At 32.9% G+C, this 23182-nt stretch overlaps 2 protein-coding genes across 2 annotated transcripts; both read left to right on the top strand.

Moving 5' to 3' along the window:
- The first annotated feature begins 1436 nt into the window (after positions 1–1436).
- On the top strand, positions 1437–9331 carry LOC134724957 (uncharacterized). Its single transcript, XM_063588375.1, has 4 exons — positions 1437–1543; positions 3700–3775; positions 5401–5564; positions 8022–9331. Exons 1-4 carry the CDS (start codon positions 1495–1497, stop codon positions 8267–8269), a joined length of 537 nt encoding a protein of 178 aa, XP_063444445.1. The 5' UTR covers positions 1437–1494; the 3' UTR covers positions 8270–9331.
- A 1349-nt stretch (positions 9332–10680) lies between these two features.
- LOC134724948 (uncharacterized) lies at positions 10681–23044 on the top strand. Its single transcript, XM_063588348.1, has 4 exons — positions 10681–10788; positions 11713–11785; positions 21039–21196; positions 21809–23044. Exons 1-4 carry the CDS (start codon positions 10740–10742, stop codon positions 22087–22089), a joined length of 561 nt encoding a protein of 186 aa, XP_063444418.1. The 5' UTR covers positions 10681–10739; the 3' UTR covers positions 22090–23044.
- Positions 23045–23182: the final 138 nt, after the last annotated feature.

Raw genomic sequence — 23182 nt, 5'->3', positions numbered from 1 at the left:
GCTTCCAGTTCGGTAGAAAGTTCATATACAGTAAGTAGTGAAATTATTAACCGAATAATACTAATAGTCATTTTCGGACAATTTCGTAGATCTTCTAAATTTATTCGTCTATATTTATGAAGAAAATACAAACTGAGTTATGATAACAAATATAGCTATAGACGAAAGAAAACACGTTTAGAACAAAAATATGGTATGCTTGCTGATGAGATAGTCTAAATAAAGCGGCTTCAAGCACCTGTAGGTTGTCCCCAAACGGCCTCCTTCAATGAATGAATCACATAACGTACGTGTAGTCTTTAAAAGAGTCAGTAAAAAGTTGAGACAAATTAAATTCAAACGAAAAACAAATTATGGAGGTGAAAAATAAATGGCTGTCATTGCCATGAAAACTGGAGAAAAGTTTAACACTGACCCTATGGAAAAAAAAACATTAATGTCGCAATTTCTTAAGGAATATAAGATGAAACAGAGTGAAACAGCATGATGCTAATATAACATGACATAAATCAATGTTGCTGCTGTTATTAAAACTTTGAAAGGGACACCGTTACCATGGAAACGACAAAAATGTCAAAAAATTTCAAAATCTCCAACAACTTATTGAAAATTGATTTAATTTAAACAGGCAAGTAATGATTGGACGTGGAACATTCAAAATGGCTGCCGTTACCATTAAAACTTTAAAAATGTGAAAAATTGAAAAATGCCCCAAATTGCGTTGGGAAGTATTTTTGTGCATTGTCGGACTGTTTTCAAAATAGTTCAAGTTAAGTGTTGTTGTCCATTCGTTTGATGTGTTTTGTCATTTGATTTTGTCATGTGATTGGGACTTTCCGATTGAATTTTCATCGGAGTACAGTATTTTTGTGATTTTATTTTGGTAATAACCTGATAACGGATGGGTGACTTTTATTAATATTGAAGGCAGAGTTTAAAACTTCGAATACTCCATGTGTTGTTTCTTACAGGTCAAATTTTATTCTTTTAAATAAATTAGGGAAGAAAAACAGACTACACCCATTTTGAAATTTGAAATATTAAACCAGGGGCGGATCCAGCTATTTTAAAGAGGGGTTCCTAACCCAGGACAAAAGGGGGGTCAAATTACATGTCCCCATTCAAATGCATTGATCGTCCAAAAAAAGTGGGGTTCAACCCCCGGAACCCCCCTCCCCCTCTGGATCCTCGCCAGTAAATGTTACACATTTTTTCTCCAGTTTACCCATAAATCTGTTTATATAACTTTGCTCTCCATGTACCCATTAATTAAAATAAAAAAAAATATATTATCTTATCTTATCATACAAAGTATTCGGACATCTCAAATAAAATACGGCATATAGACATATTTGGAATATACCTTTACAGACTGTATTGTAGGGGTATTTATTAATAGATGTACTTAAATATCGACCTATTGATCAATTGTTATAGGCCTTTTAAAATCATACATCCGTGAACCAGACAATTACCAATAAATTCCTGTTCAAAATGGAAGGCCTACAATTTTGTTTATCTTTATTTACTCTTCTTGCTTCTGGTAGGTAGAGATTAATTAATTAAGGCAAATGTAAGAACAAATGAAACACTATTTCCTTGTACATTAAAAGATGAATTTGTTAAACATCTAAAACTTTATATATTCATGTGTCAAATGCCATAATAATCGAGATTTAAATAGGTAAAAATAACACACTGTGGCCATTTTATTTTATTTGTTTTCTTATATACTTTAATAATGGAGACATATAATTCAAAATATTTATTGCCATATAAACTTTAAACATTAAGTTTGTGACATACAACAAAATAAACAATTATGACTATAACTATATTTCACATATACACAATCATTCATTTACAGTAAATATTCCAGTGTCATATACAATACAATGTAAAATAATAAACATCAAAAAAAATAAATAGCTGTCGACGATGACAACACCTATATCATTCGGCCCATTTCGAAATAATTACTTGTGATATTCAATTTAAATCAGTTGTAGCAATTTCGCATTGAACAGTCAATCAGAAATTCTTTGTTTTTGATCGTACGTGTCATAGGATTGGGGATAGATTTTACCAAATCAAAATATTTATAAAAAAAATATCATATTATTTCAATAGTAATATTTTTAAAAGTTATGAAACCAATATATAGTCACGTTTATAAAATATATCGATTTATTATTTATTTCATTTCCGGACCATAACAATATATAATAAGGAAGTTGTTCCCGATATATGCTCTTCAACTTTGTGCTTGTTTGGCTTTATAAATATTTTGATAAGATTAAGAGCGTCACTGATGAGTATTATGTAGACGAAACGCGCGTCTGGCGTACTAAATTATGATCCTGGTACCTTTTGATAACTATTCTAGACGTTGATAAAGTCTTTTGGCTTTTGGCAAAGAATACATAATTTTTAAATTCATTTACGTCAAAGATTTGTTTTATTTTTCGTTTATATGGAAAAAAAGTCGGTATTAATGGAAATCAAGATTTTCTAAAGACAAAACTGTCCAAAATTGTTTTAGGGTAGGACAGCTGTCAAACATGGTTATTTAAAATAAGATGAAGTGTTTAAAACTTTTCTCTGACAGATTTTAAGAAAGGTTAAGACTGATTAAAACTACAGTTGTAACCGAGCGCAGCGTGATGATTGTTAAACACACTTTATATAAGTAAACTTGTTTTTATTATGAATGTTGTCAATTGTAGGTTGGGGTTTCCGCTATACCCGCCCCTAAATCTTTTTATACGCCCGTCAAAATTTTGACGGGACGTATTATGGTATACACATGTCCGGTGTCCGTCCGTCCGTCCGTCGTACCGTCTGTCGTACCGTCCGTCTGTCTGTCTGTCCGTCTGTCTGTATGGCGTTAACATGTCGCACCGTAACTTGAGAACGACTTATCCAAATTTCATGAAACTTAATATAGTTGTTTCTTGTAATAGTCAAATGATCTGTATACTTTTTGGTGAAAATTAGATTTAAACTTTTTGATTTACGGCACTTTGTAACTAAAACAGGGGTGTTTTTTTCACATGTCGCACTGTATCTCAAAAACGATTCTTGATTATGGCTTAAAACTTTAAACACTTCTTAGTTATAATAATCTCAATATCTGTATACTTTTTGGTGATGATTCAAAATTTCATTTTTGAGTTATTGAGTATTTTGTAAAAAAGGGGGAGTTTTTTTTTACATGTCGCGCCATATCTCAAAATTGATTTATGATTATTGCTACAAACTTTACACATGTCTTTGTTATATCAATCTTAAGATCTGTATACTTTTTGATGATGATTCAAAATTTCATTTTTTATTGATTGGGTATTTTGAAAAAGGGGGAGTTTTTTTTACATGTTGTGCCGTATCTCTATAAAAAATTATGATTATTCCTTAAAACTTTACACTTCTTTGTTATATTGATCTAAAGATCTGTATACTTTTTGGGTTTGATTCAAAATTTTATTTTAGTGATATTTAGTTTTTTGTGTAAAAAAAAAACCAGGGTGGGGGGTTTCCCGCAATGTCTCAAAAACTATATATGGTTTATATTGCTTAAAACTTTCTCAGAAACTATTTATTATTATTGCATATAACTTCGACATAAGACGTCGGGCGTATCATGCGCTCATGGCGCAGCTGTTTATTAACTATATTTCTATAAATACGTTTCTATTTCAGTGATACAGTGTAAAGCCTCTTGTTACTATGGAAATAACTGCTACAGCTACTACTACTATTATTATTCTCATTATTGGTAAGTTACTTTAAACAAATTAGGGGTCCTTTGTGGTTCCTAACAGTTTGCCTTTTTTTCTAAAGTAGAAATAATATTGAAGGTGGAGCTACATTAACTTATATTTATTCTAAACCATAGACCAAATTATAGGGAATAAATCAAGTTGTTTGCTCGTCTCCCGAAGTTCGTTAAATAAAAAAAGCTGGTGATATATATAAGTTATATCAGTATTATAACATTTTATCTTAACACGTTAACTTATTATCCCCTGTTTCGAATGATTTTTGTAGAAATAAATACGAAAAAAATTAAATTCACTTTGTCGCCGAGAGGAATTAGTCTGAACGAAATTTGGTGATTAATTATAGAAAATGGTGATGAGGTTTAGTTTGGTTACACAATTTCCTTCTATTTGTGACAAATAAGTCTTTGAATACGTTCGAACTCACCTTTCTTCGATGAAAAAAAAAGTCACATAATGAGAAAAATATGTATGCCAATCCATCGGTGACCTTGAAATCGTAGATCTTTTGTATAAAGTTATATCTATAATACTAAAATTACGAGGTCCAATTTGTCAGCCGTCATCACGTAAAAACGACGAATCAAAGAATTCAACTTTATATATAGCTAATATAGTACAAAGGTGTAGATTAAAAATTACACCACTCCCGGCCCTTTTGTTATCCACGTAATTAATATTGCCAATAATTAAGAAGTTCCGGGTCGAGTCCGATACCGATACCAATAGTATATTCATCTGTTACCTTACCTTATCTGTACGTTCCGTATTTGACAGGCGCACCACCAAACGGTGTATTCAGGATATGCTATATACACGGGTCATAATCATAGGGTTGACACTACTAAATTGTCAAATTGTTACCTATTGTAGTATTTTAATCAGATAACAATACGAATACTAAAAATAAGGCGTATAGGTACAGTTTTCAATTTGTTAGCGGGCATGACGTAAAACAGCGAATCAAAGAATTCAACTTTAATTTATAACTAATATAGGACAATGCTGTTGATTAAAAAAATACTCCATCCCAGGACCTTTTGTTTTCCAAATAATTAATATTACCAATAATTGATAAGTTCCAGTTAGACGGGTTAAAACAGAATGATTTGAAAGCAGAGAAAACTGTGAAAACTATCTTATAATCGGCATGACTTTATCAGATGACAATACTAATACAAATATAAGTCTTGCGCATAGTTACATACTTTAAATCAGTCACGGACCCGCGATATCACGGGTGTGTTCTAGTATATTTTATAAAGATGAAGGTCTGGGTTCTTATCTTGTATAAAAGAACACAGGCACTTGCCTCTGAAAAAAATGTGTTTTAATAAGGTATATAGGATTTTTTTTTCTGAGACAAGTGCCTGTGTAAAAGAAGGTAAACATCTTGTGCTAAAATGATTTTATTTTATAGCAATATGTAAAACTTTGGAAATATGTTCTTAGTGTATGACATAGACTCGTTTATATTCAAATTCCAGTAGGCGGTTTTAATAGCTTGCAGATTCTACCCTGCATGGTCAAGTGAATTGAAACAAGGGAATTAATCCTACATCTTTCAATATAATAAGTAAAAAACGGATAGAGCATGAAATAAATATGAACAATATTTCAGGAGCACCGCACGAATAATTGGATCAGCAGTCGGGGGAGGAATCAGCCTCATAGTGTGTATTGTGGTAATGGTTTTGCTGTGTAGATTCTGTAATAGACGTCCAGCTTTCATGGGGTCAACATTTACTACTGGTCAATCAATGCCTACAGTTACTACTATTGGAAGTAAGAGTTTTCTAGTAACGATGAATTGATAGTTGTTCAACGTCCAGTACATTGCAAATAATTTGATATTCAAAAAAAAAAGATCATGATTATGTGATATGAAATATAAATCCTGCTTATAAAAAAGATGTGGTGTGATTTCCAATGAGACAACTTTCCACAAGAGACCAAATGTCACAGAAACTATCCACAACTATAGGTCACCGTATATCCGAGATCAACCATGAGCAAAGCCCATACCACAAAGTCAGCTATAAGAGGCCACAAAATGACAAACGTAAAACAATTTAAACAAGAAAACTAACGGCCTAATTTTGTACAAAAAAGGAACGAAACACTAATTAGTAACACATCAACAAATGAAAACCACTAAATTACAGGCTCCTGACTTGAAACAGGCACATAAATACAGCATGTGGCGGGGTTAAACATGTTAGCGGGATCCCAACCCTTCCCCTAACCTGGGACAGTACAGCATAAGAACGATCTATAAAAATCAGTGGCTGGGTATCCCAACCAGAATAAAACACTAAATACAGATCTGAGAGTACTCACAGTTACAGACAGCTATAGTTCAAAGCCACTAATAACTAATTAAAGAATTCATGAATCTAAGACTAAATTATCAATCAGTACACATCCAATTTCCAATGGATTTATTAGAAAGACGGTGTGAATAGTCAGAGAAAAATATGACCTTGTGCAATTCCAAGATACAGGTATCAACAGACTGTAGATCCATGAATATGTATTTGTATATTTTTTCGTTTGCTTTTTATTTATTGATAACAAAATCGATATAAGAGCCAATAAAACAATATTCAATGATCTCATTAGAGTGTTGAATTGGTTGATAACTATTTACCTTTGAGAACAAGTTTATTTAAAGGATCGATAAGTTTACAAGGATCTTTTCGAAATCTCCGGGCACAGTAATCAACATGTCAATAAAAATGAGAATGTGCTATCCCGTTCGAAATAAGTACAACCAAATCTTTATATCTTTTGAAGAATTAAGTAAAGGTTTTAAGCAATTTGTGGTACCGATATCTCTAGCTTAATGATTTACCAGTTATACATAGATTCCGTTCAGTAAAATAAAAAACGTCACAACAGACACGGCATAGCGAACGAATTGTAGACCAGATTTACAACATGCTATTTCACAGTTCACGATGGTAACAGTCTGTAGCAAGATATGTCACCATACCCAGAAACATTATTCTGACTGCGAGGCGATCATATTTGCTCTAACTGTCATAAATGTCACTTGCTTAACGGACAAACAGCAATTTACAATTTACAATTCTTTGATTTGAGGCCGCATAGGGTTCTAACCAACGACATCAAACACTCTAGGCGAGACAACCGAGGCGGTTATCTATAATAAAGAAACACTAGTGTCTTTAGATTAAGTATTCATATTTAAAATCAATAATGTAGTATATATGATAATATAAAGTGATCATGAATTGGCCAATTTCATGTGCAACTATATAATTTTGTATGCTGACATGTGACTTCAAATGAAAATCATATAACCTGTTTTCTACGATGCGCTGATCGCAAGAAAAAAATGGGTAGGAGCACTATAGTCTTCAAAAAATAAAGGGGATATAAAGTAATTGTCAAGACGTAAATGCAGTTTACATTTGCTTTATTAAATATTTTGACTAAATTATTTTACTCGCATAGTGGTATTAACCATATGGACTCTTGAATAATTTTAAATCTCGGTCTCTTTGAGATCCTGAAATTAGTTCTAATAAAACTCTTAATTCTTTAACCTTGCCATACCACCATTCCCCATGTGAAATTATAACTTTTTAGAAAATTCAGTGATGATTGCTGTACTCATGTTTTGACAATTCTACTTATTGTGTCCGTCATACAAGTGAGAGGTTTAGCGCTACAAAACCAGGTTCAATCCACCAATTTCTACATTTGAAAATGCCTGTACTAATTCAGGAACACCACAGGTGTTGTCCATTCGTTTGATGTGTTTTATCATTTGATTTTACCGTTTGATTAGGGACTTTCCATTTTGAATATTCCTCGGAGATCAGTATTTTTGTGATTTTTACTGTTTATTGACAACATGTTGAAATGATTAAATGGTCCGAGGACCGTTTGCATATTATTAATAATAATTTGACATTGATAAAATAAATTTAAGCTCAAACGACACCCAAAGGAGAATCAAACGGCTACACTAATATGTTATATGTAATTATTTAAGCTCAAACGACACCCAAAGGAGAATCAAACGGCTACACTAATATGTTATACTAGTAAAACATACAATTAATCATAATATCAGCTTTTAAAGTATAAAACAATCGAAAAACGGATTAGAATGAGTACAACGTACAACTGAGTTATGCCGATCTTAATTCACATAATGTACTTTTAATAGAATTTTAAAATCATTGTATTATTTTCTTGTTTGATTTACAGCTCAACAACAACAAGGCTACAGTGCTCCATACTATCCACAACAGCCGGGATATCAACCACAGTACACATATCCTACTTACCCAGCCGGTCAACCAACTTATCTAGCCGGTCAGCCTACTTATCCAACCGGTCAGCCAGCAGATCAACCTATGGCGGGATATTCTAATACTGCTTTCAGTCCTCCATCGTACGAACAAGCAGCCTATCAAACTAAGCCAAATGAACACCCGACGGCACCCATGCAGTAGATTCGCAAGCTCTTTGTACAACAGCTTGATTGATGTAAACGGATGTTTAATAGCATAACAAGTCTAACTATGTTACTTCATTTAAAAAATGGTAAAGGTATCACTCGATTAACCAGAAAACATAATTTTTAAATAACATGAAACTTGATTTCAGATTCATTCTATATAACTCTTACTGTGTAATTTTGTAAAGCTGCTTTTTTTCTCATAAAATTCAGTTCCTCATTATGTTGGTCTAAATAAACAGAAATAAAAGTGCAGTACATCCGGGGTAAAATTATGCGATTTTTTTTTTATGAAGATCAATAATACTTTTTTTCTCATATATTATCAAATACTTTGAATAAAATTGTCGTATGTCAAGAATTATGCCATTAAAAAAAATTGGTTCTGTGAATATTCCTATAGTCTCAGTGTTAAACGAGTAATTTGACCGATCGTGCAAGGGCTGTATAGCAAGTCAAGGTCGTTAAAAACTTCCATCATCAAACCAGTAACTTGAGAAGAAACTGCTACGAAATGTCTATAAATTGAATTTCGGATATTTGATAGGATAGTTGAAACTTATTCTGCTCTACTTATGTATTTAATAGTTGTATCTATATGTACATTAACGATACGCGATACATATACGGTGTCTTTGTGCTTTTTTCCAATTTAGCACTCAAGTTATCTTTCCTGCCTTTATCAACCTTTTATAAAAAGAATCTTAATAAGGTATTCTTCACTTTTAACTTTACAGTATTTTTTAATTTCCCAAAAAAATAAGTTAATATTTGACGTCATTTAAATATGGGGTTTGTGTTGTGCAATCTTTTGTTTTCTATGTTGTGTCATGTGTACTATTGTTTGTCTGTTTGTCTTTTTCATTTTTAGCCATGGCGTTGTCAGTTTATTTTCGATTTATGAGTTTGATTGTCCATTTGATATATTTCGTCCCTCTTTTAAAGTGACCAGCTGTTTATATTTTTATATCAAATATATCATCTAAATGGCTTTATAATGTTTTATACTATACTGCTGTTAATATTCATTAATACAAATAAAGTCTTTCATTTTTTAGTCATGTGTTTGGGTTTCTTTGACCGACGAATATATAGAACTTTAGAACTTTATTAAACAAATAGTTATAAATAACGTTCTAAAAAGTTCTTAAGAGTTTAAAAAATGGAATATCCGATGAAATAAACCAACGTGTATCGCCATTAGAGTCAAATAACATATTACATTAACAAGCATTATAATTATTTCCAAAACACAAGGGATTTTCTCGCTGTATTGGAGACCCAATGATGGCCCGTTGGTGGCTTTGCTACAATATTCCACTGACGTTAAACATCCACCCATCCATGATCATCCATCCATCATAGATGGATGTTTAACGTCCAGCATAAAAAGCACAGGCACTCGTCTCAGAAAAAAAAATTCCTAAGGTATATAGGATTTTTTTTAAGGTGTATAGGAATTTTTTTTTCTGAGACAAGTGTCTGTGATAAAAAGGGGGAAAATAAACCCATCTTAATGTCGACGCGTTGTCTGCATAATAAACGAATGTTGATGATATCTAAACCTAACACTTGCAAATAATGAGGACAAATCATATGACTCCAAGTCGATAAACCTGGCAGTCTTATTACAACTGAAGATCAGAATGAACAAAAGGAAGGACAAAAAGTGTAACCAAAACCACAAGAAAAACCTGCCACTTAACTGTGTAAAAAAAAAGTGTCAACTGCTAGTCGGTTCATTGGTGCCAAATTATACATGTATAAGGATTCGAACTACTGTATCACTAGCCAGTCAACACTGAGATTGTGGATGCGAAAAGAATGTCGGTTGCTCTCTACCGGCTTCCTCCACCAATAACAACTGACCGCCACCAATCAACAATCAACTTTGAATTTTTGAAAACAAAGCTTTTCTACCTCAGGAATATATTACCTCAGATGTATTTGGCAACACTTTTAGGAATTTATGGTCCTCAATGCTCTTCAACTTCGTACTTTAAAAAAAAAACATTTTTCAGTCGAGCTTCACTGATGAGTCTGTCGTAGACGAAACGTGCGTTTGGCGTAAATATAAATTTTTAATCCTGGTATCTATGATGAGAGTATCTGTTATTGGAACTGTTGATAGGTTTATTAGACTCTAATCATTTTGAAATGCACAAACAATATTTCGCTATTTTTGTTGTATCATTTGTTTTATTTATATAAATGTTTCCCCCCAGGTAAACACATGCAGTGAGTAGTTTACATCCTTGTTCATTAAACGGTGGGTAGTTTTTATTTGCAACGATACCACGTCATATAGGTTTCATATTGCATGTCATGTGTATTCATTAAATACTGCACTTGTACTGTTGTGATATTTGATAAATTCAGGTACTTAAATTTCTACCTATTAATCAATTCAGCCTTTTAAAATCATACAGCCGTGAAATAGACAAAATAAGAACTTCCTGTTCAAAATGGAAGGCCTACAGTTTTGGTTGTTTGTATCTACTTTTTTTGCTTCTGGTAGGTAAATCTTAATGAATGTTAAGGCAAATGTGAGAACAAATGAACATACAAAACTTACATATACGTAGTAGATACCATAATACTGTCGATTAAAAACACGCCATATAAAATAAAAAAAACAAACCCACATCAGTGTAACACGCTGACCATTTCAATTTTATGAAATACATGAAATATACATCTTTTAATATTTTTTTCTTCTATATGCTATATTCTATTATCCTTATCATAATTAAGTTGATTAAAATGCTTCGGCCCATTTCGAAATAGGTACTTGTGATATATCATTAAAATTTGACACAGCTGCAGCAATTACGCATGCACATTAAACGTCGACTAAGACTAGTTATTTTTTATTTGATCAAACGTGTATTAATAATACAATTTTGATTTTACCAAAATATTATGTTAAAAAAGAAATTTCATGATCAATATCTTCTTTACAGTTTTATATTAGATTAATTCAATGGACAAACAAATATTTTAAAAAGTGGTTAAATAAATATAGTCACAAAATAAATTATATCGATTTAATTTTCGAAAATAGATTAGAAAACATGTTCTTACAAGTACTGGTGCATACTATAGAAAGAGGATATAATTGTTCCTTATAAAATAAGAAATTTCCTTAAAATGTTACTGTCCAAATGGTTCTAAAGTAAGACAGATTCCGTCAAAAAACAACTAAAGAGAAGTATAATTCTAGATTTTTCTCATGACAGATCTGACAGATTTTTAGAGGGGTTATATATATTCAAACTACATTTGCAACAGAGCGTAGAGAGACGAAATCAATGTTAAAAAAATACAAGAAAAGAATATTACTTCAGATTATTTTGTCAATTTTAGGTTGGAGTGCTAGCCTTAATCTGTACCTTTCACTCTCAAAATATCTTTATGCTATTATGTTTATTTTTTCAGTGATACAGTGTAAGGCTGTGTGCTACTACTACACATATAGTGGTTATTACTGTTATTATTACTACTCATACTGGTAAGTTACTTTTAAAAAAATACCAAGATTTTGTGGATGTTTAAAAAATAATGGCAAAAATAATCACGATAATGCCTATCTATGTTCAAACTACAATAAAGTATATATATAGCTTGCATCAATTATTTCGATTCTGATTAGGACAGTTACGGTTATTTCTATGTCCGGTGTGTATAGGTGTAGAGCGTTAATGTAGACTCTTTTGTGAACCTCTCTTTTATGTTTGTGAACAAGCACACTGCTTTCTATGTGTTATTTTAGAGGAAGGGGTTTTGAAAAGCCAACATGAACGTTGTCGTATCTATGTCAAATATGTCAATTGCGAATTGTCACACATTGTAGTCAGAAACAGCATGTGCTTCGATTCATTTAGGAGTTCGAAAGTATTTTAAGTTATACTGCACGCGTTCTATTTGAGCAGTCAAAAATGCGTTCTATGTCATATACAGTCACTGACCTGATATCACTTTTCCTCATGAATATTTAAATAGAAATTTTCGAAATTATAATTAATTATGAATACGACCTATTCGACCTGTTCTTGTTTACAATGTATACAACGACTCAAACTTAATAATATTGCTTTTGCAATTTTTAGAGAAAAAAAATCATATTTCACTTGTTAATATTTTCAGTTTGCAAATTATAAACTATTATGTTAATGCTTATTCTTGATATTTTATTTCATTATCAAACAAATTCGTTCACCATAGATTGCCCATTTCAACAGGTAATGTACATTTTCGATTGTGTTGTACATTTCTCCGCCTGCATTCATGAAAGAATGTTTTTTCATAAAAGGGGAAGTTTCACAATATCTAAATCAAATAGTAACATTAACAAATTAAACAACAATGTTTGTTTTGTAGTATAAAGACGATACTAGTGCGTTGAATTGACATATCAACGATATAAGGATTCGAAGCCTCATCCTTATATCGTTGATGTGTAAAGTCAATGCACTTGTATTGTATATTTCTAAAAAGCAAGTCTTTGTAAGAATCAGGCAATTAAGGTAAAAATTAAAACATGAAAAAACCCACCGACCTAATCATGCTATTTGATACCAACCATCATCCAGATTTAAAAAGTATTAGTCTTTCGTTTGTGTGTGTCTGGTAATATCAAATAACTTGGTTAGAAAATTGGTTAGGATGATAGCAAATTATAGAGTTATCCAGTCCCCTTATTCGTTAATTTCTAGTGCATTTCAACCAAATTGTATCTTCTATTACCAGAACAAAAAATGGAAATGAAGGTTATTTTTGTGCATAACTAAATATTATGAACTGAAATCAATGTCAAATTGGGTGGTTTTGTTTTGGTCATGTTTTCACCACTGCCTGGTTCTTAGGCAGACAGGCACTAAAATAAAATACATTCAATGCATGCCATATTGGTAAAATTCATTTTTCTGCAGTAGTCAACGTTCGCATGTGCAAACAAATTTTATTGTATTTCGAGCATTGGTTTTTGTACAAAGCAGAAAAAGCACGTCATATACAATTTTTTTTTAACTTTTGGTCCTTTAGTTATTATAACAACTTTATATTAACGAGCATAAACTTCATCAAACCAGTATTTTGCAAACTGTTTAACCGTATATTGAGTCATGGCGAGTTTCCAGAAATATGGGTTAACAGCATTAGGCATGTTTTTTTCAATTTGTTGGTTTACGGATTTTTCATCTGAAAAGGTCGGGTCGGTCGGTCAAAAAAAAGGCCCAAAAATTACTGATTTTTAAGGTAAATGACTATAGTACCCTTCTGATATATATTAACTGATTTCTGTATACCACCATCATGGGAGACCCCAAAAAATCATCAAACAATGTTTTAAAACAATATTTTAATATTGTCAAATGTAAATGTCTTTGACAGTTTTATTAATGCAATGTCAATGTTTTTACACTTCTTGTGTGCTTATTAAAGACTGTTTTTGAAATAAAATTGTATGTTTATCTCATTTTCTTGTTTGGTTTTTAGTGCATTCGTCATTGCTGGTCTCTTTCCACCCTGGAAGTATGTGTCGCATATAGGTCGAACGATTCCATATTCTTGTTTGAGGTTCTGTATTTCTTGGTTTGTGATCACCTCAGTATCACCACAGAAGAAACAAACTGGTGTATTCAATCCAATTACATCTGAATAATAGGTAGTTTCCATTCACTGTTACACGATTGACCTTCTCTGACATAAACACTCTCTTTCATGACTCCATCTGGAAATAATGGGGCCCCACAAGTAAATATGAACTCTTCTTGTATCCGCTCTATTTATCTCATCTGGTCTATAGTTAGACGCTTGCCAGAGTACACTACTCTCCTCTTCCCACAATCTCTGCAAATAATAAATGATCTCGCTCTTGCTGCTACAAAACCTCCTTTGTGACAAAGATCAGCTGATGTAGGGACGTTTTTGCTGACTAAGCTGGATCTCCCAGAATCATCTGTTTCTACTCTGATGCGTCTTGTGTAGACGAAACGCACGTCTGGCGTACTAATTTATAATCCTGGTACCGTTGATAACAATCTACTCCATAGACATCATCAAAAGACTTGTATTCATCACTATCTTTTTGAACTGGGACAGGATCTGGCAGCCAGTGTAGATTATCAAACAACTCTTGGGATAGACGAGGGGGATTTATTGTGCAATAGGCACAGTTTCCACACTTCTTTATTTGGTATGTGTATTGTCTTTCTCTGGTGTGCAGATTTATAAAATTCTTCAGGCATCTAAACTTCTCTATATCCTTTTTTTGTTTTCTGTTTTTCAATTGAGAGGCCTCCATCCAGGTGGTCAAGAATACTCAGCAAATGACCAATGTCTTCTATATCATCAATATTTGCACTTTCGTGCATGTTTACATTCCTGTCCTTCCACTTCAGTATACTGAATCTGTCATCAAGTTTTGATATAACATGTTTTGTTGACTGTAATAGTGCAATTTTGAAATCTGGTTCTTTCTCGTCTATGTTCCTAACTTTGGTCATTGAGCCGTTTCTCTTCATCATTCTTCAATAGTCTTCTATCATGTCTGGTCTCTCCATGGCTACATTTTGCAAAGCGAGATTCATTATTCTCTCTGCTGGATTGGCATAGCTAGCCATTGGTGCTGTGCGTGCAGTGACCAGCATGTCCAAGTCTAAAGAAATAAATATCAGTATACAGGCTTTTTGCACTGACCAAAATGTAGACCTGTGATCTGGAACGCCATCTGTGTACATCAAGATTAATGTCCCCTGTCAGACTACGAAGTATGTCAACTGATTCAACAGCATGACGTATAGCTGTTGAAGGCTGAAAGATTTTATCTTTTAAAGTTACAAATACTGGCCCCTCGTAGAAACTGTCTGTCATCAGGAATATAAACAGAAAAAAGCACAGATGGAACAATTCCACACACATGAAAATCATGATAGAGTGCAACTAATGATCAACCCCAAGTGTCAAAGATCTGTTGTGAGGTCTCACTCCAGTAGATAATGGCTGAGCAGGTTCTCCAACTGGTACAATGGCTTTATCATCTAAGGAAATAAATCTTGCATGTCCTTTCCATCTAACAACCATTTCTTTAAATAAACTGTATTGAAGTGTCGCAAAGCATTTGTCTTCATGTTGGCCATGCAGAAGTCTTTGTTGTACTGCAAATTTGACCTTAAACCTCCCAGTATAATTTGCTGCATTGTTGTGAGTTGGACTTGGTGGCCAAAAATTGTACCTTATTGTAGACAAACTTGGAATGCGGGCTATGTTTGTCAAGCATGATGCTATCTGGTTACGTAAATCGGATAGGGATATAGCACAATGCATGTACTCATGGTCGGCTCCGCGTCTTTCATGTACACCTGTCTTTTCATTCAGAAAGGATTTCAGCTCTTTCCAAAAAGGCTCCAAATCTCCACATTTTGGATAACCATTATTTTTTCTTAGATCATATAAAAGATCTGGATCGTCAGCATCTATTATGCTTACTATGACTCTGATGTCGACATTCTCTTGTAAGGAAGATTCTGGGGCTGTATCATCATTTGTCAAGAATCTGAACATCTCCCGTAAAACAGCTGGTTTAAGTCCTGTTCTGGTGTACCTGTCAATAAATGTTTTCCTTACCTGTCTTGAGGAATAAATAGGAATTTCTTTTCTGAGTTTTTCAACTGCAGATAACTGTTTCATATCATTTCTAAGATTTTCATCTTCGGGTATCCGCCAAAGAAAATTCAGATTACCCATATAGTTTCCATGTTGATAGGTGTAAATTGAAACAGGAAAGGTCAACTTCATGTCTGTTATCCACTTTCGTCTATCATATCTGTCTTCTGGCTCTAAATCAAACATACTAACTGGTTCATAGACTTCTATCTCTTTCAGTTTTTCTTCAACTTTCTTATACTAATCTTTTGACTGATAATTAGGACTGCTGTCTATAGTACGGATGGCACTTCCGTAATCTTTACTAGCTGTCGTTCTCGTTTAGAAGGATCTGTTTCGTCTATAACGATGACATACATTGTAAACAACTGCGTAATAAAATGTGTCAAACTATATATCTTACGGAATGGTGACAAAAAAATTAAAACGATCTTACTGTAACAGACCATTAACATAAGTTTCGTTTCGTAAAACTATTGTCGGAAAATACAACTCATCTTAACAGCGATTGGCTAGATTTAGATTGTATCTTTTTTTTAGAACAAAACAAAACGACAGGTTTTGAAAATAACACAGTTCGAAGGTAAAATTTAATAAAGCCGATATTTATTTTTTTTATTTAATGGCTAATGCATTTTATAGGGTCGGCGGAAATAAAAAAAACACGAAACTACATTTTTTTTTTTTTACCAAAATCGGAAATATCTGGTCGGCGGATCCGTAAACCAACAAAATAAAAAATCCTGGCACAATAATACCAGTTTACAAATAAGGAGCAGTAGACGACCCTGGCAACTATCGTGGTATTTATCTCGTAAACCATGTGTGGAAACTTTTTACATCAATTATTTACACCAGGCTCACCAATAAGAGCGAAACAAAAAGCAAAAGAAGTAACCGATTCACAGTTTGGATTTACACCAGGTTATGATTAAACAACCGATGCAATCTTCGCACTCCATTGTCTAATTGCTAAGTCTATGCGTATTAGAAAACGATTTTATTGCTGTTTCATAGATTATAAAAATGCATTTGATAGTGTATCCCATTTCAAATGTGGTTAAGTTTAATCAGATGCGGTATAAGTGGAAACTTATTAACTGTAAAATAAAAACCAGTTATTGAATCTATGTATGCCCAAATTATATGTTGTGTGAAACTTGAAGGACATTTCTAAAATTTCTTCCAAAGAAATGATGGATTGGTGCAAGGAGAATCATTATCTCCTTTTCTCATCAATTGGCGTCCGTCGTCCGTCGTCGTCGATGTCCGTCGTCGTCGTCTTCGTCCGTCGTTAGCTTTTACAAAAATCATCTCCTCTGAAACTACTGAGCCAAATTAAACCAAACTTGGCCACAATCATCATTAGGGTAACTAGTTTAAAAAATGTGTGGCGTGACCCGGCCAACCAATCAAGATGGCTGCCACAGCTAAAAATAGAACATAGGGGGGAAATGCAGTTTTTGGCTTATAACTCAAAAACCAAAGCATTTAGAACAAATCTGACAATGCGTAAAATTGTTATCAGGTCAAGCTCTATCTGCCCTGACATTTTCAGATGAATCGGACAATCCGTTGTTGGGTTGCTGACCATGCATTGGTAATTTTAAGGAAATTTTGTCCGTTTTCGCTTATTTTCTTGAAATTATTATAGTTAGAGATAAACTGTAAACAGCAATAATGTTCAGCAAAATAAGATCTACAAATAAGTCAGCATGATCAAAATGGTCAGTTGACCTCTTAAGGAGTTATTGCCCTTAATAGCCATTTTTTACCAATTTTTCGTAAATTTTGTAATCTTTTACAAAAATCTTCTCCTCTGAAACAACTTGACCAAATTTAACCAAACTTAGCTACGACCATTATAAGGGTATCTAGTTAAAAAAAATGTGTGCGATGACCCGGCAAACCAACCAAGATGGCCGCCATAGCTAAAAATAGAACATAGTAGTAAAATGTAGATTTTGGCTTATAACTCTGAAACCAAAGCATTTATAGCAAATTAAACAAGGGGTAAACTTGTTTATTTAGTAAATATCTATCTGCCCTGAAATTTTCAGATGAATTGGACAACTGGTTGTTGGGTTGCTGCCCCCAATTGGTAATTTTTAAAGAAATTTATCTGTTTTTGATTATTATCTTGAGTACTATTATAGATAGAGATAAACTGTAAACAGCAAGAATGTTCAGCAAATAAAGAACTGCAAAAAGGTCAACATGACCAAGATGGTCAGTTGACCCCTTAATGAGTTATTGCCCTTTTTAGTAAATTTTTAACAATTTTCATAAATTTGGTAAATTTTGGTAAGTTTTTACAAAATATTTTCCTCTATAACTAAAGGGCCAAGTTTATTACAGATAGAGAAAATTGTAAGTAGCAAGAATGATCAGTAAAGTATAATCTACAAACAAATCACCATCACCAAAACACAATTTTGTCATAAATACATCTGTTTCCTTTGTTTAATGTGCACATACACCAAGGTGAGCGACACAGGCTTTTAAGAGCCTCAAGTTTATAATCTTTGTATATAATTTTAAAATCACTTTAGAAATTAATTCATAAGTCAAGGTTGTCGGTCATATGAGCTAAATATGATCTACGCAGCCAACAATGTGGTTGTGGTATGACGTAAATACTACACGGACGTTCTTAAGAATGAAATTTTAAATTCATCTACATTTAAGTCCATCTGCTCCACAGTGAGTCATATAGTAAACAAGCATATCACAACCACATCAAAGCTTAAGGCTTCTTCTGAACATTTGAAGGTCCCTACTATGTATTTGCTACCTAAACTACACAAAAAAACATTTAAATATCGTTTCATCTCGGCCTCTAGTAAGTGTTCTACAACTAATCTGTCAGTGCTCTTAACTAGTTCATTAACTACTATTAAAGAGTTTATCATAAATTATTGTAATAAAATATATGAACATAGTGGTATAAACCATTTTTGGAGTGTACAAAATTCTTTGGATGTTTTAGATAAATTGCGGGCTTTTGATGGTCCTTTTGATTCTGTTAAAAGTTTTGATTTTTCTACTCTTTACACTACACTTCCACAGTATCTTATTAAACAAAAGTGTTCCTATTTAATTAAATGGTCGTTTGGTAAAGCTGAATGTAGATATATTTGCTGCAACTCATTTAAAGCCTTCTTCTCTAATGAGAAAGGTAAATTTGCAAGATATACTTACTGGAGGTGTGATGAGATGATTAAGGCTGTTAATGTTTTCCTTGATAATATTTACGTACTTTTCGGCAACAAAGTTTATCGACAGGTTGTAGGTATCCCCATGGGCACTAATTGTGACCCTTTAATAGCAGACTTGTGTTTGTACTGTTACGAATCACAGTGTATGACTAAACTCAGTAAAGACCCGTCGAAATTGCATTTAATTGTTAAATTCAACAACACTTACCGTTATCTTGATGATATTTTTCCTTAAATAATCAAGAATTTTCTCAACATACTGCTGAAATTTACTCCAAGGAACTTACTTTAAATAAATCAAATGTATTCGGAAAAACTGTCCTTTCCAGGATTTAGATATTTCGGTTTTAAACGGGAAACTACACACTAAAATTTTCCACAAAAGAGACGATTTTTTCGTTCCTTATTGTTAATTTTCCATTACTAGTAAATTATTAAACCAGGGATATCGTTACCATAAATTACTAAATGTTTCCATAGATATAAAGATTTGGTTTTGAAGTTTGGTTGTATCTGTTGAAAACTTATTTCAAACGGGATAGAACATCCTCATTTTTACGGAAATGTTGTTAACCGTGCCCGGAAATTTAGAAATGATCCATGTAAACTTGTCGCTCCTTTAAATAAACTTATTCTTAAAGGTTACCTATTTAACATTGTGATAAGATCATTGAATGTTGTTTTTATTGGTATACATATTGACTTTGTTATAAGTAGATTAAAAGCTAACTAAATATTACTAGTATGTTATATACATATACATTTTCATGGATGTACAATCTGCCGATACCTGTAACTTGGCATTGCACAAGGTCATGTTTTTTCTCTGGCTGTTTATGACGTCTTTACACTAAATCCATTGTATGTTGGATGTGTACGGATTAATTGCTTAGTCTTAGAGGCATGATTTTGTTATTAGTTGTTAAAGGCTTTGAACTAGCTGTCAGATAACTGCAAGTACTCTCAGATCTGTTCATTGTGTCTTTTTGTGTCGGGATGTATAAGTACCCGGCCACGTTCACTTTTATTTTTTGTCTATCTGATGTGTTAAGTCTTTTTCAACTGTTTTTATAGTTCGTTCTTATGTTGTACTGTTATACCACTGTCCTAGGTTAGGGGGAGGGTTGGGATCCCGCTAACAAGTTTAACCCCGCCACATTATTTATGTATGTGCCTGACCCAAGTCAGGAGCCTGTAATTCAGTGGTTGTCGTTTGTTTATGTGTTACATATTTGTTTTTCGTTCATTTTTTTACATAAATAAGGCCGTTAGTTTTCTCGCTTGAATTGTTTTACATTGTCTTATCGGGGCCTTTTATAGCTGACTATATGCGGTATGGGCTCTGCTCATTGGTGAAGGCCGTACGGTGACCTATAATTGTTAATGTTTGTGTCATTTTGGTCTTTTGTGGATAGTTGTCTCATTGGCAATCATACCACATCTTCTTTTTTTATTTTTTCTATTTATATTTTCTTATGTATGCAGATGATACAGTTCTATTTAAGGGAATTTTTCGTTACCATGCATACGAAAAAAATAAAGTCAACTGTATTGCCGGATCGAGCTCAACAAATAAAATTTTCTGATTGATTAAAGAAAATGCCGACGAAGAACAGTATACTTTCTTCATAATTTCTATACTCTATATTTTTCTTATAAATTATAAGCAGAGGGCAATTGTATAGTTCGTGTATAGAACTATTTTTTATTTTATTTTTTTATAATTCAAATCCAAGTAGGTTATGACACCTTTGAATTCTGATTTCCCTTTTTTCAAGTAAAACAAAATGGGAAAAAGGGGGAGAGGGATGAACCCTATCTCTGTTAATATAACAAGTTAAAAATAGGAGGAACATTAGATAAATGTGAACAATATTGCAGGAGCTCCACACGAGTAGCTGGATCAGCGGTCGGAGGGGGAATCAGCCTCATAATATGTATTGTGGTCATAGTTTGCTTGTGTAGATACTGTAATAGACGTCAAGCTTACGCGGGGTCAACAATTGTAAATAACCAAGCAGTGTCTACAGTGACTACATGTAAGTTTATTTGAAAATAGATATAAAAAGATGTGATATGAGTGCCAATCAGACAACTCTCCATCCAAGTCACAAATATTAACTAATAAGGAATAAGTATACTTTAAATTTTACGACCACACACATTTAGCAATGGTCATGTAGTATTTATTATGAAATCCTCTTAACAAATTCGGTACAAGTATTTGATGTCTAGTTAACTATGTGCCATCAGATTCAGATCACATTACTTTTATTCTACCATGCAACGGTATAAAAAATAAAACTCGAAAGGAGACATATATAGTCTACAAAAGATAAAGTCGATATAGAGAATACGTCAATATGCAAATGTATGCAGTTTCAACTTGCTTCATTAAATATTTTGAAAACATGTTCTAATTAATAAATTGTAAGAGGAACGTTGAAATATTACAAGCTCAAATGACACCCAAAGGAGACTCAAAAGGCTTCACTTATATGTAAACTGAAAACGTATAATTAATGAGAACATCAGCTTAATATAAAGTACGCGAAAAAAGAAAGACTGCTACATAAGTACAATCCATTTATGCCGATGACTTTCAATAGTATTTTAAAATTCAGTGTATTATTTTCTTGCTTGATTTACAGCTCAACAACAACAACAACAACAAGGCTACAGTGCCCCATACTATCCACAACAGCCGGGATATCAACCACAGTACACATATCCTACTTACCCAGTCGGTCAGCCAACTTACCCAGCCGGTCAACCAACTTACCCAACCGGTCAGCCAACTTATCCAACCGTTCAGCCACCACAGCAACCCCCTATGGCGGGATATTCTAATACTGCTTTCAGTCCTCCATCGTACGAACAAGCAGCCTATCAAACTAAGCCAAATGAACAACCGACTGCACCCATGCAGTAGATGATTCGCAAGCACATTGTACAACAAATTGATTTATATAAACGGAAGACTTATAACAAAACGAATCTAACAAAGTTACTTCAATAACAAAAGAAAAGACAGCATTGTGAATATGGTCATTCGATTCACCAATACATATTCCGCTTATCAGAAAAAATAATTAATAACAAGAAAATTTTTAAAGTTTTTTTTTCATATTCATTTTCTTATTGAGTATGTCTCAATACATATAAAACAAATGCTTTTTATCATCCAAGAATTGTACATACGGGGGTATGGATTTCAATATATTAATATTTAAACTGTAAAATATCAGAACTTTGAAAATGCAAATTATACCGCAATTCACAATAACAGAGAAGAAAGTAATGAGATTGTTCTAATAATATACTATGTTCGTATAAAGAGCAACACTATTGTCTGATCATATTACGTCTTTGATTATAATTGTCGTCTGGCAAGAATTATACAACAACTTTAAATATATATCAGTCAAATGTGAATTGGAGAAGAAAACACTCTGACATTTCTACAAAACTGTCGGTTATTCGACAGGCTAGTTGGACTTACTGACTATTCTTGTTGCAGTCATAATACCGAAAACGACCAACCCGGGGAAAAAAACAGAAGTTTGTTTAAGACATGCAATATACACATGGTACTTACGGTACGCGATACATATGTCATTGTGCTTTTCAAAATTTAGCACTCAAGTTATCCCTCCTGCCTTTATTTGACAATCAACTTGTATCAAAAATGTATCAAAATAAAGTATTCTTTCCTTTTAACTTTACAGTATTTTTTATTTCAGAAAAATAAGTTTACTTTTCTGACGTCACTTATAGTCAACAAGTCGTTTATTTCTAATGCTTAAATCTAAATTGCTTTTATAAAGTTTTATAATGCTTTGCTGTTCATTGATACAATTTTTAAAAATAAAGTTTTTCATTTTATAGTCATGTGTGTGTGTTTTTTTTTATCGATGTATATAGAATCATATTCAAAACAGTGTAGTCCTGGCCATTGATTGACGACCTAAATTGTCCCATTGACTGGGACAGATTAGGTGAACGTTTGTCTGTAACGACCATTG

This window comes from Mytilus trossulus, chromosome 1 (genome assembly GCF_036588685.1).
Source record: "Mytilus trossulus isolate FHL-02 chromosome 1, PNRI_Mtr1.1.1.hap1, whole genome shotgun sequence".
NCBI classification, from domain to species: domain Eukaryota; kingdom Metazoa; phylum Mollusca; class Bivalvia; order Mytilida; family Mytilidae; genus Mytilus; species Mytilus trossulus.
Note: the sequence above shows the minus strand (reverse complement) of the source record. Positions and strands in the feature narration are given on the sequence as shown.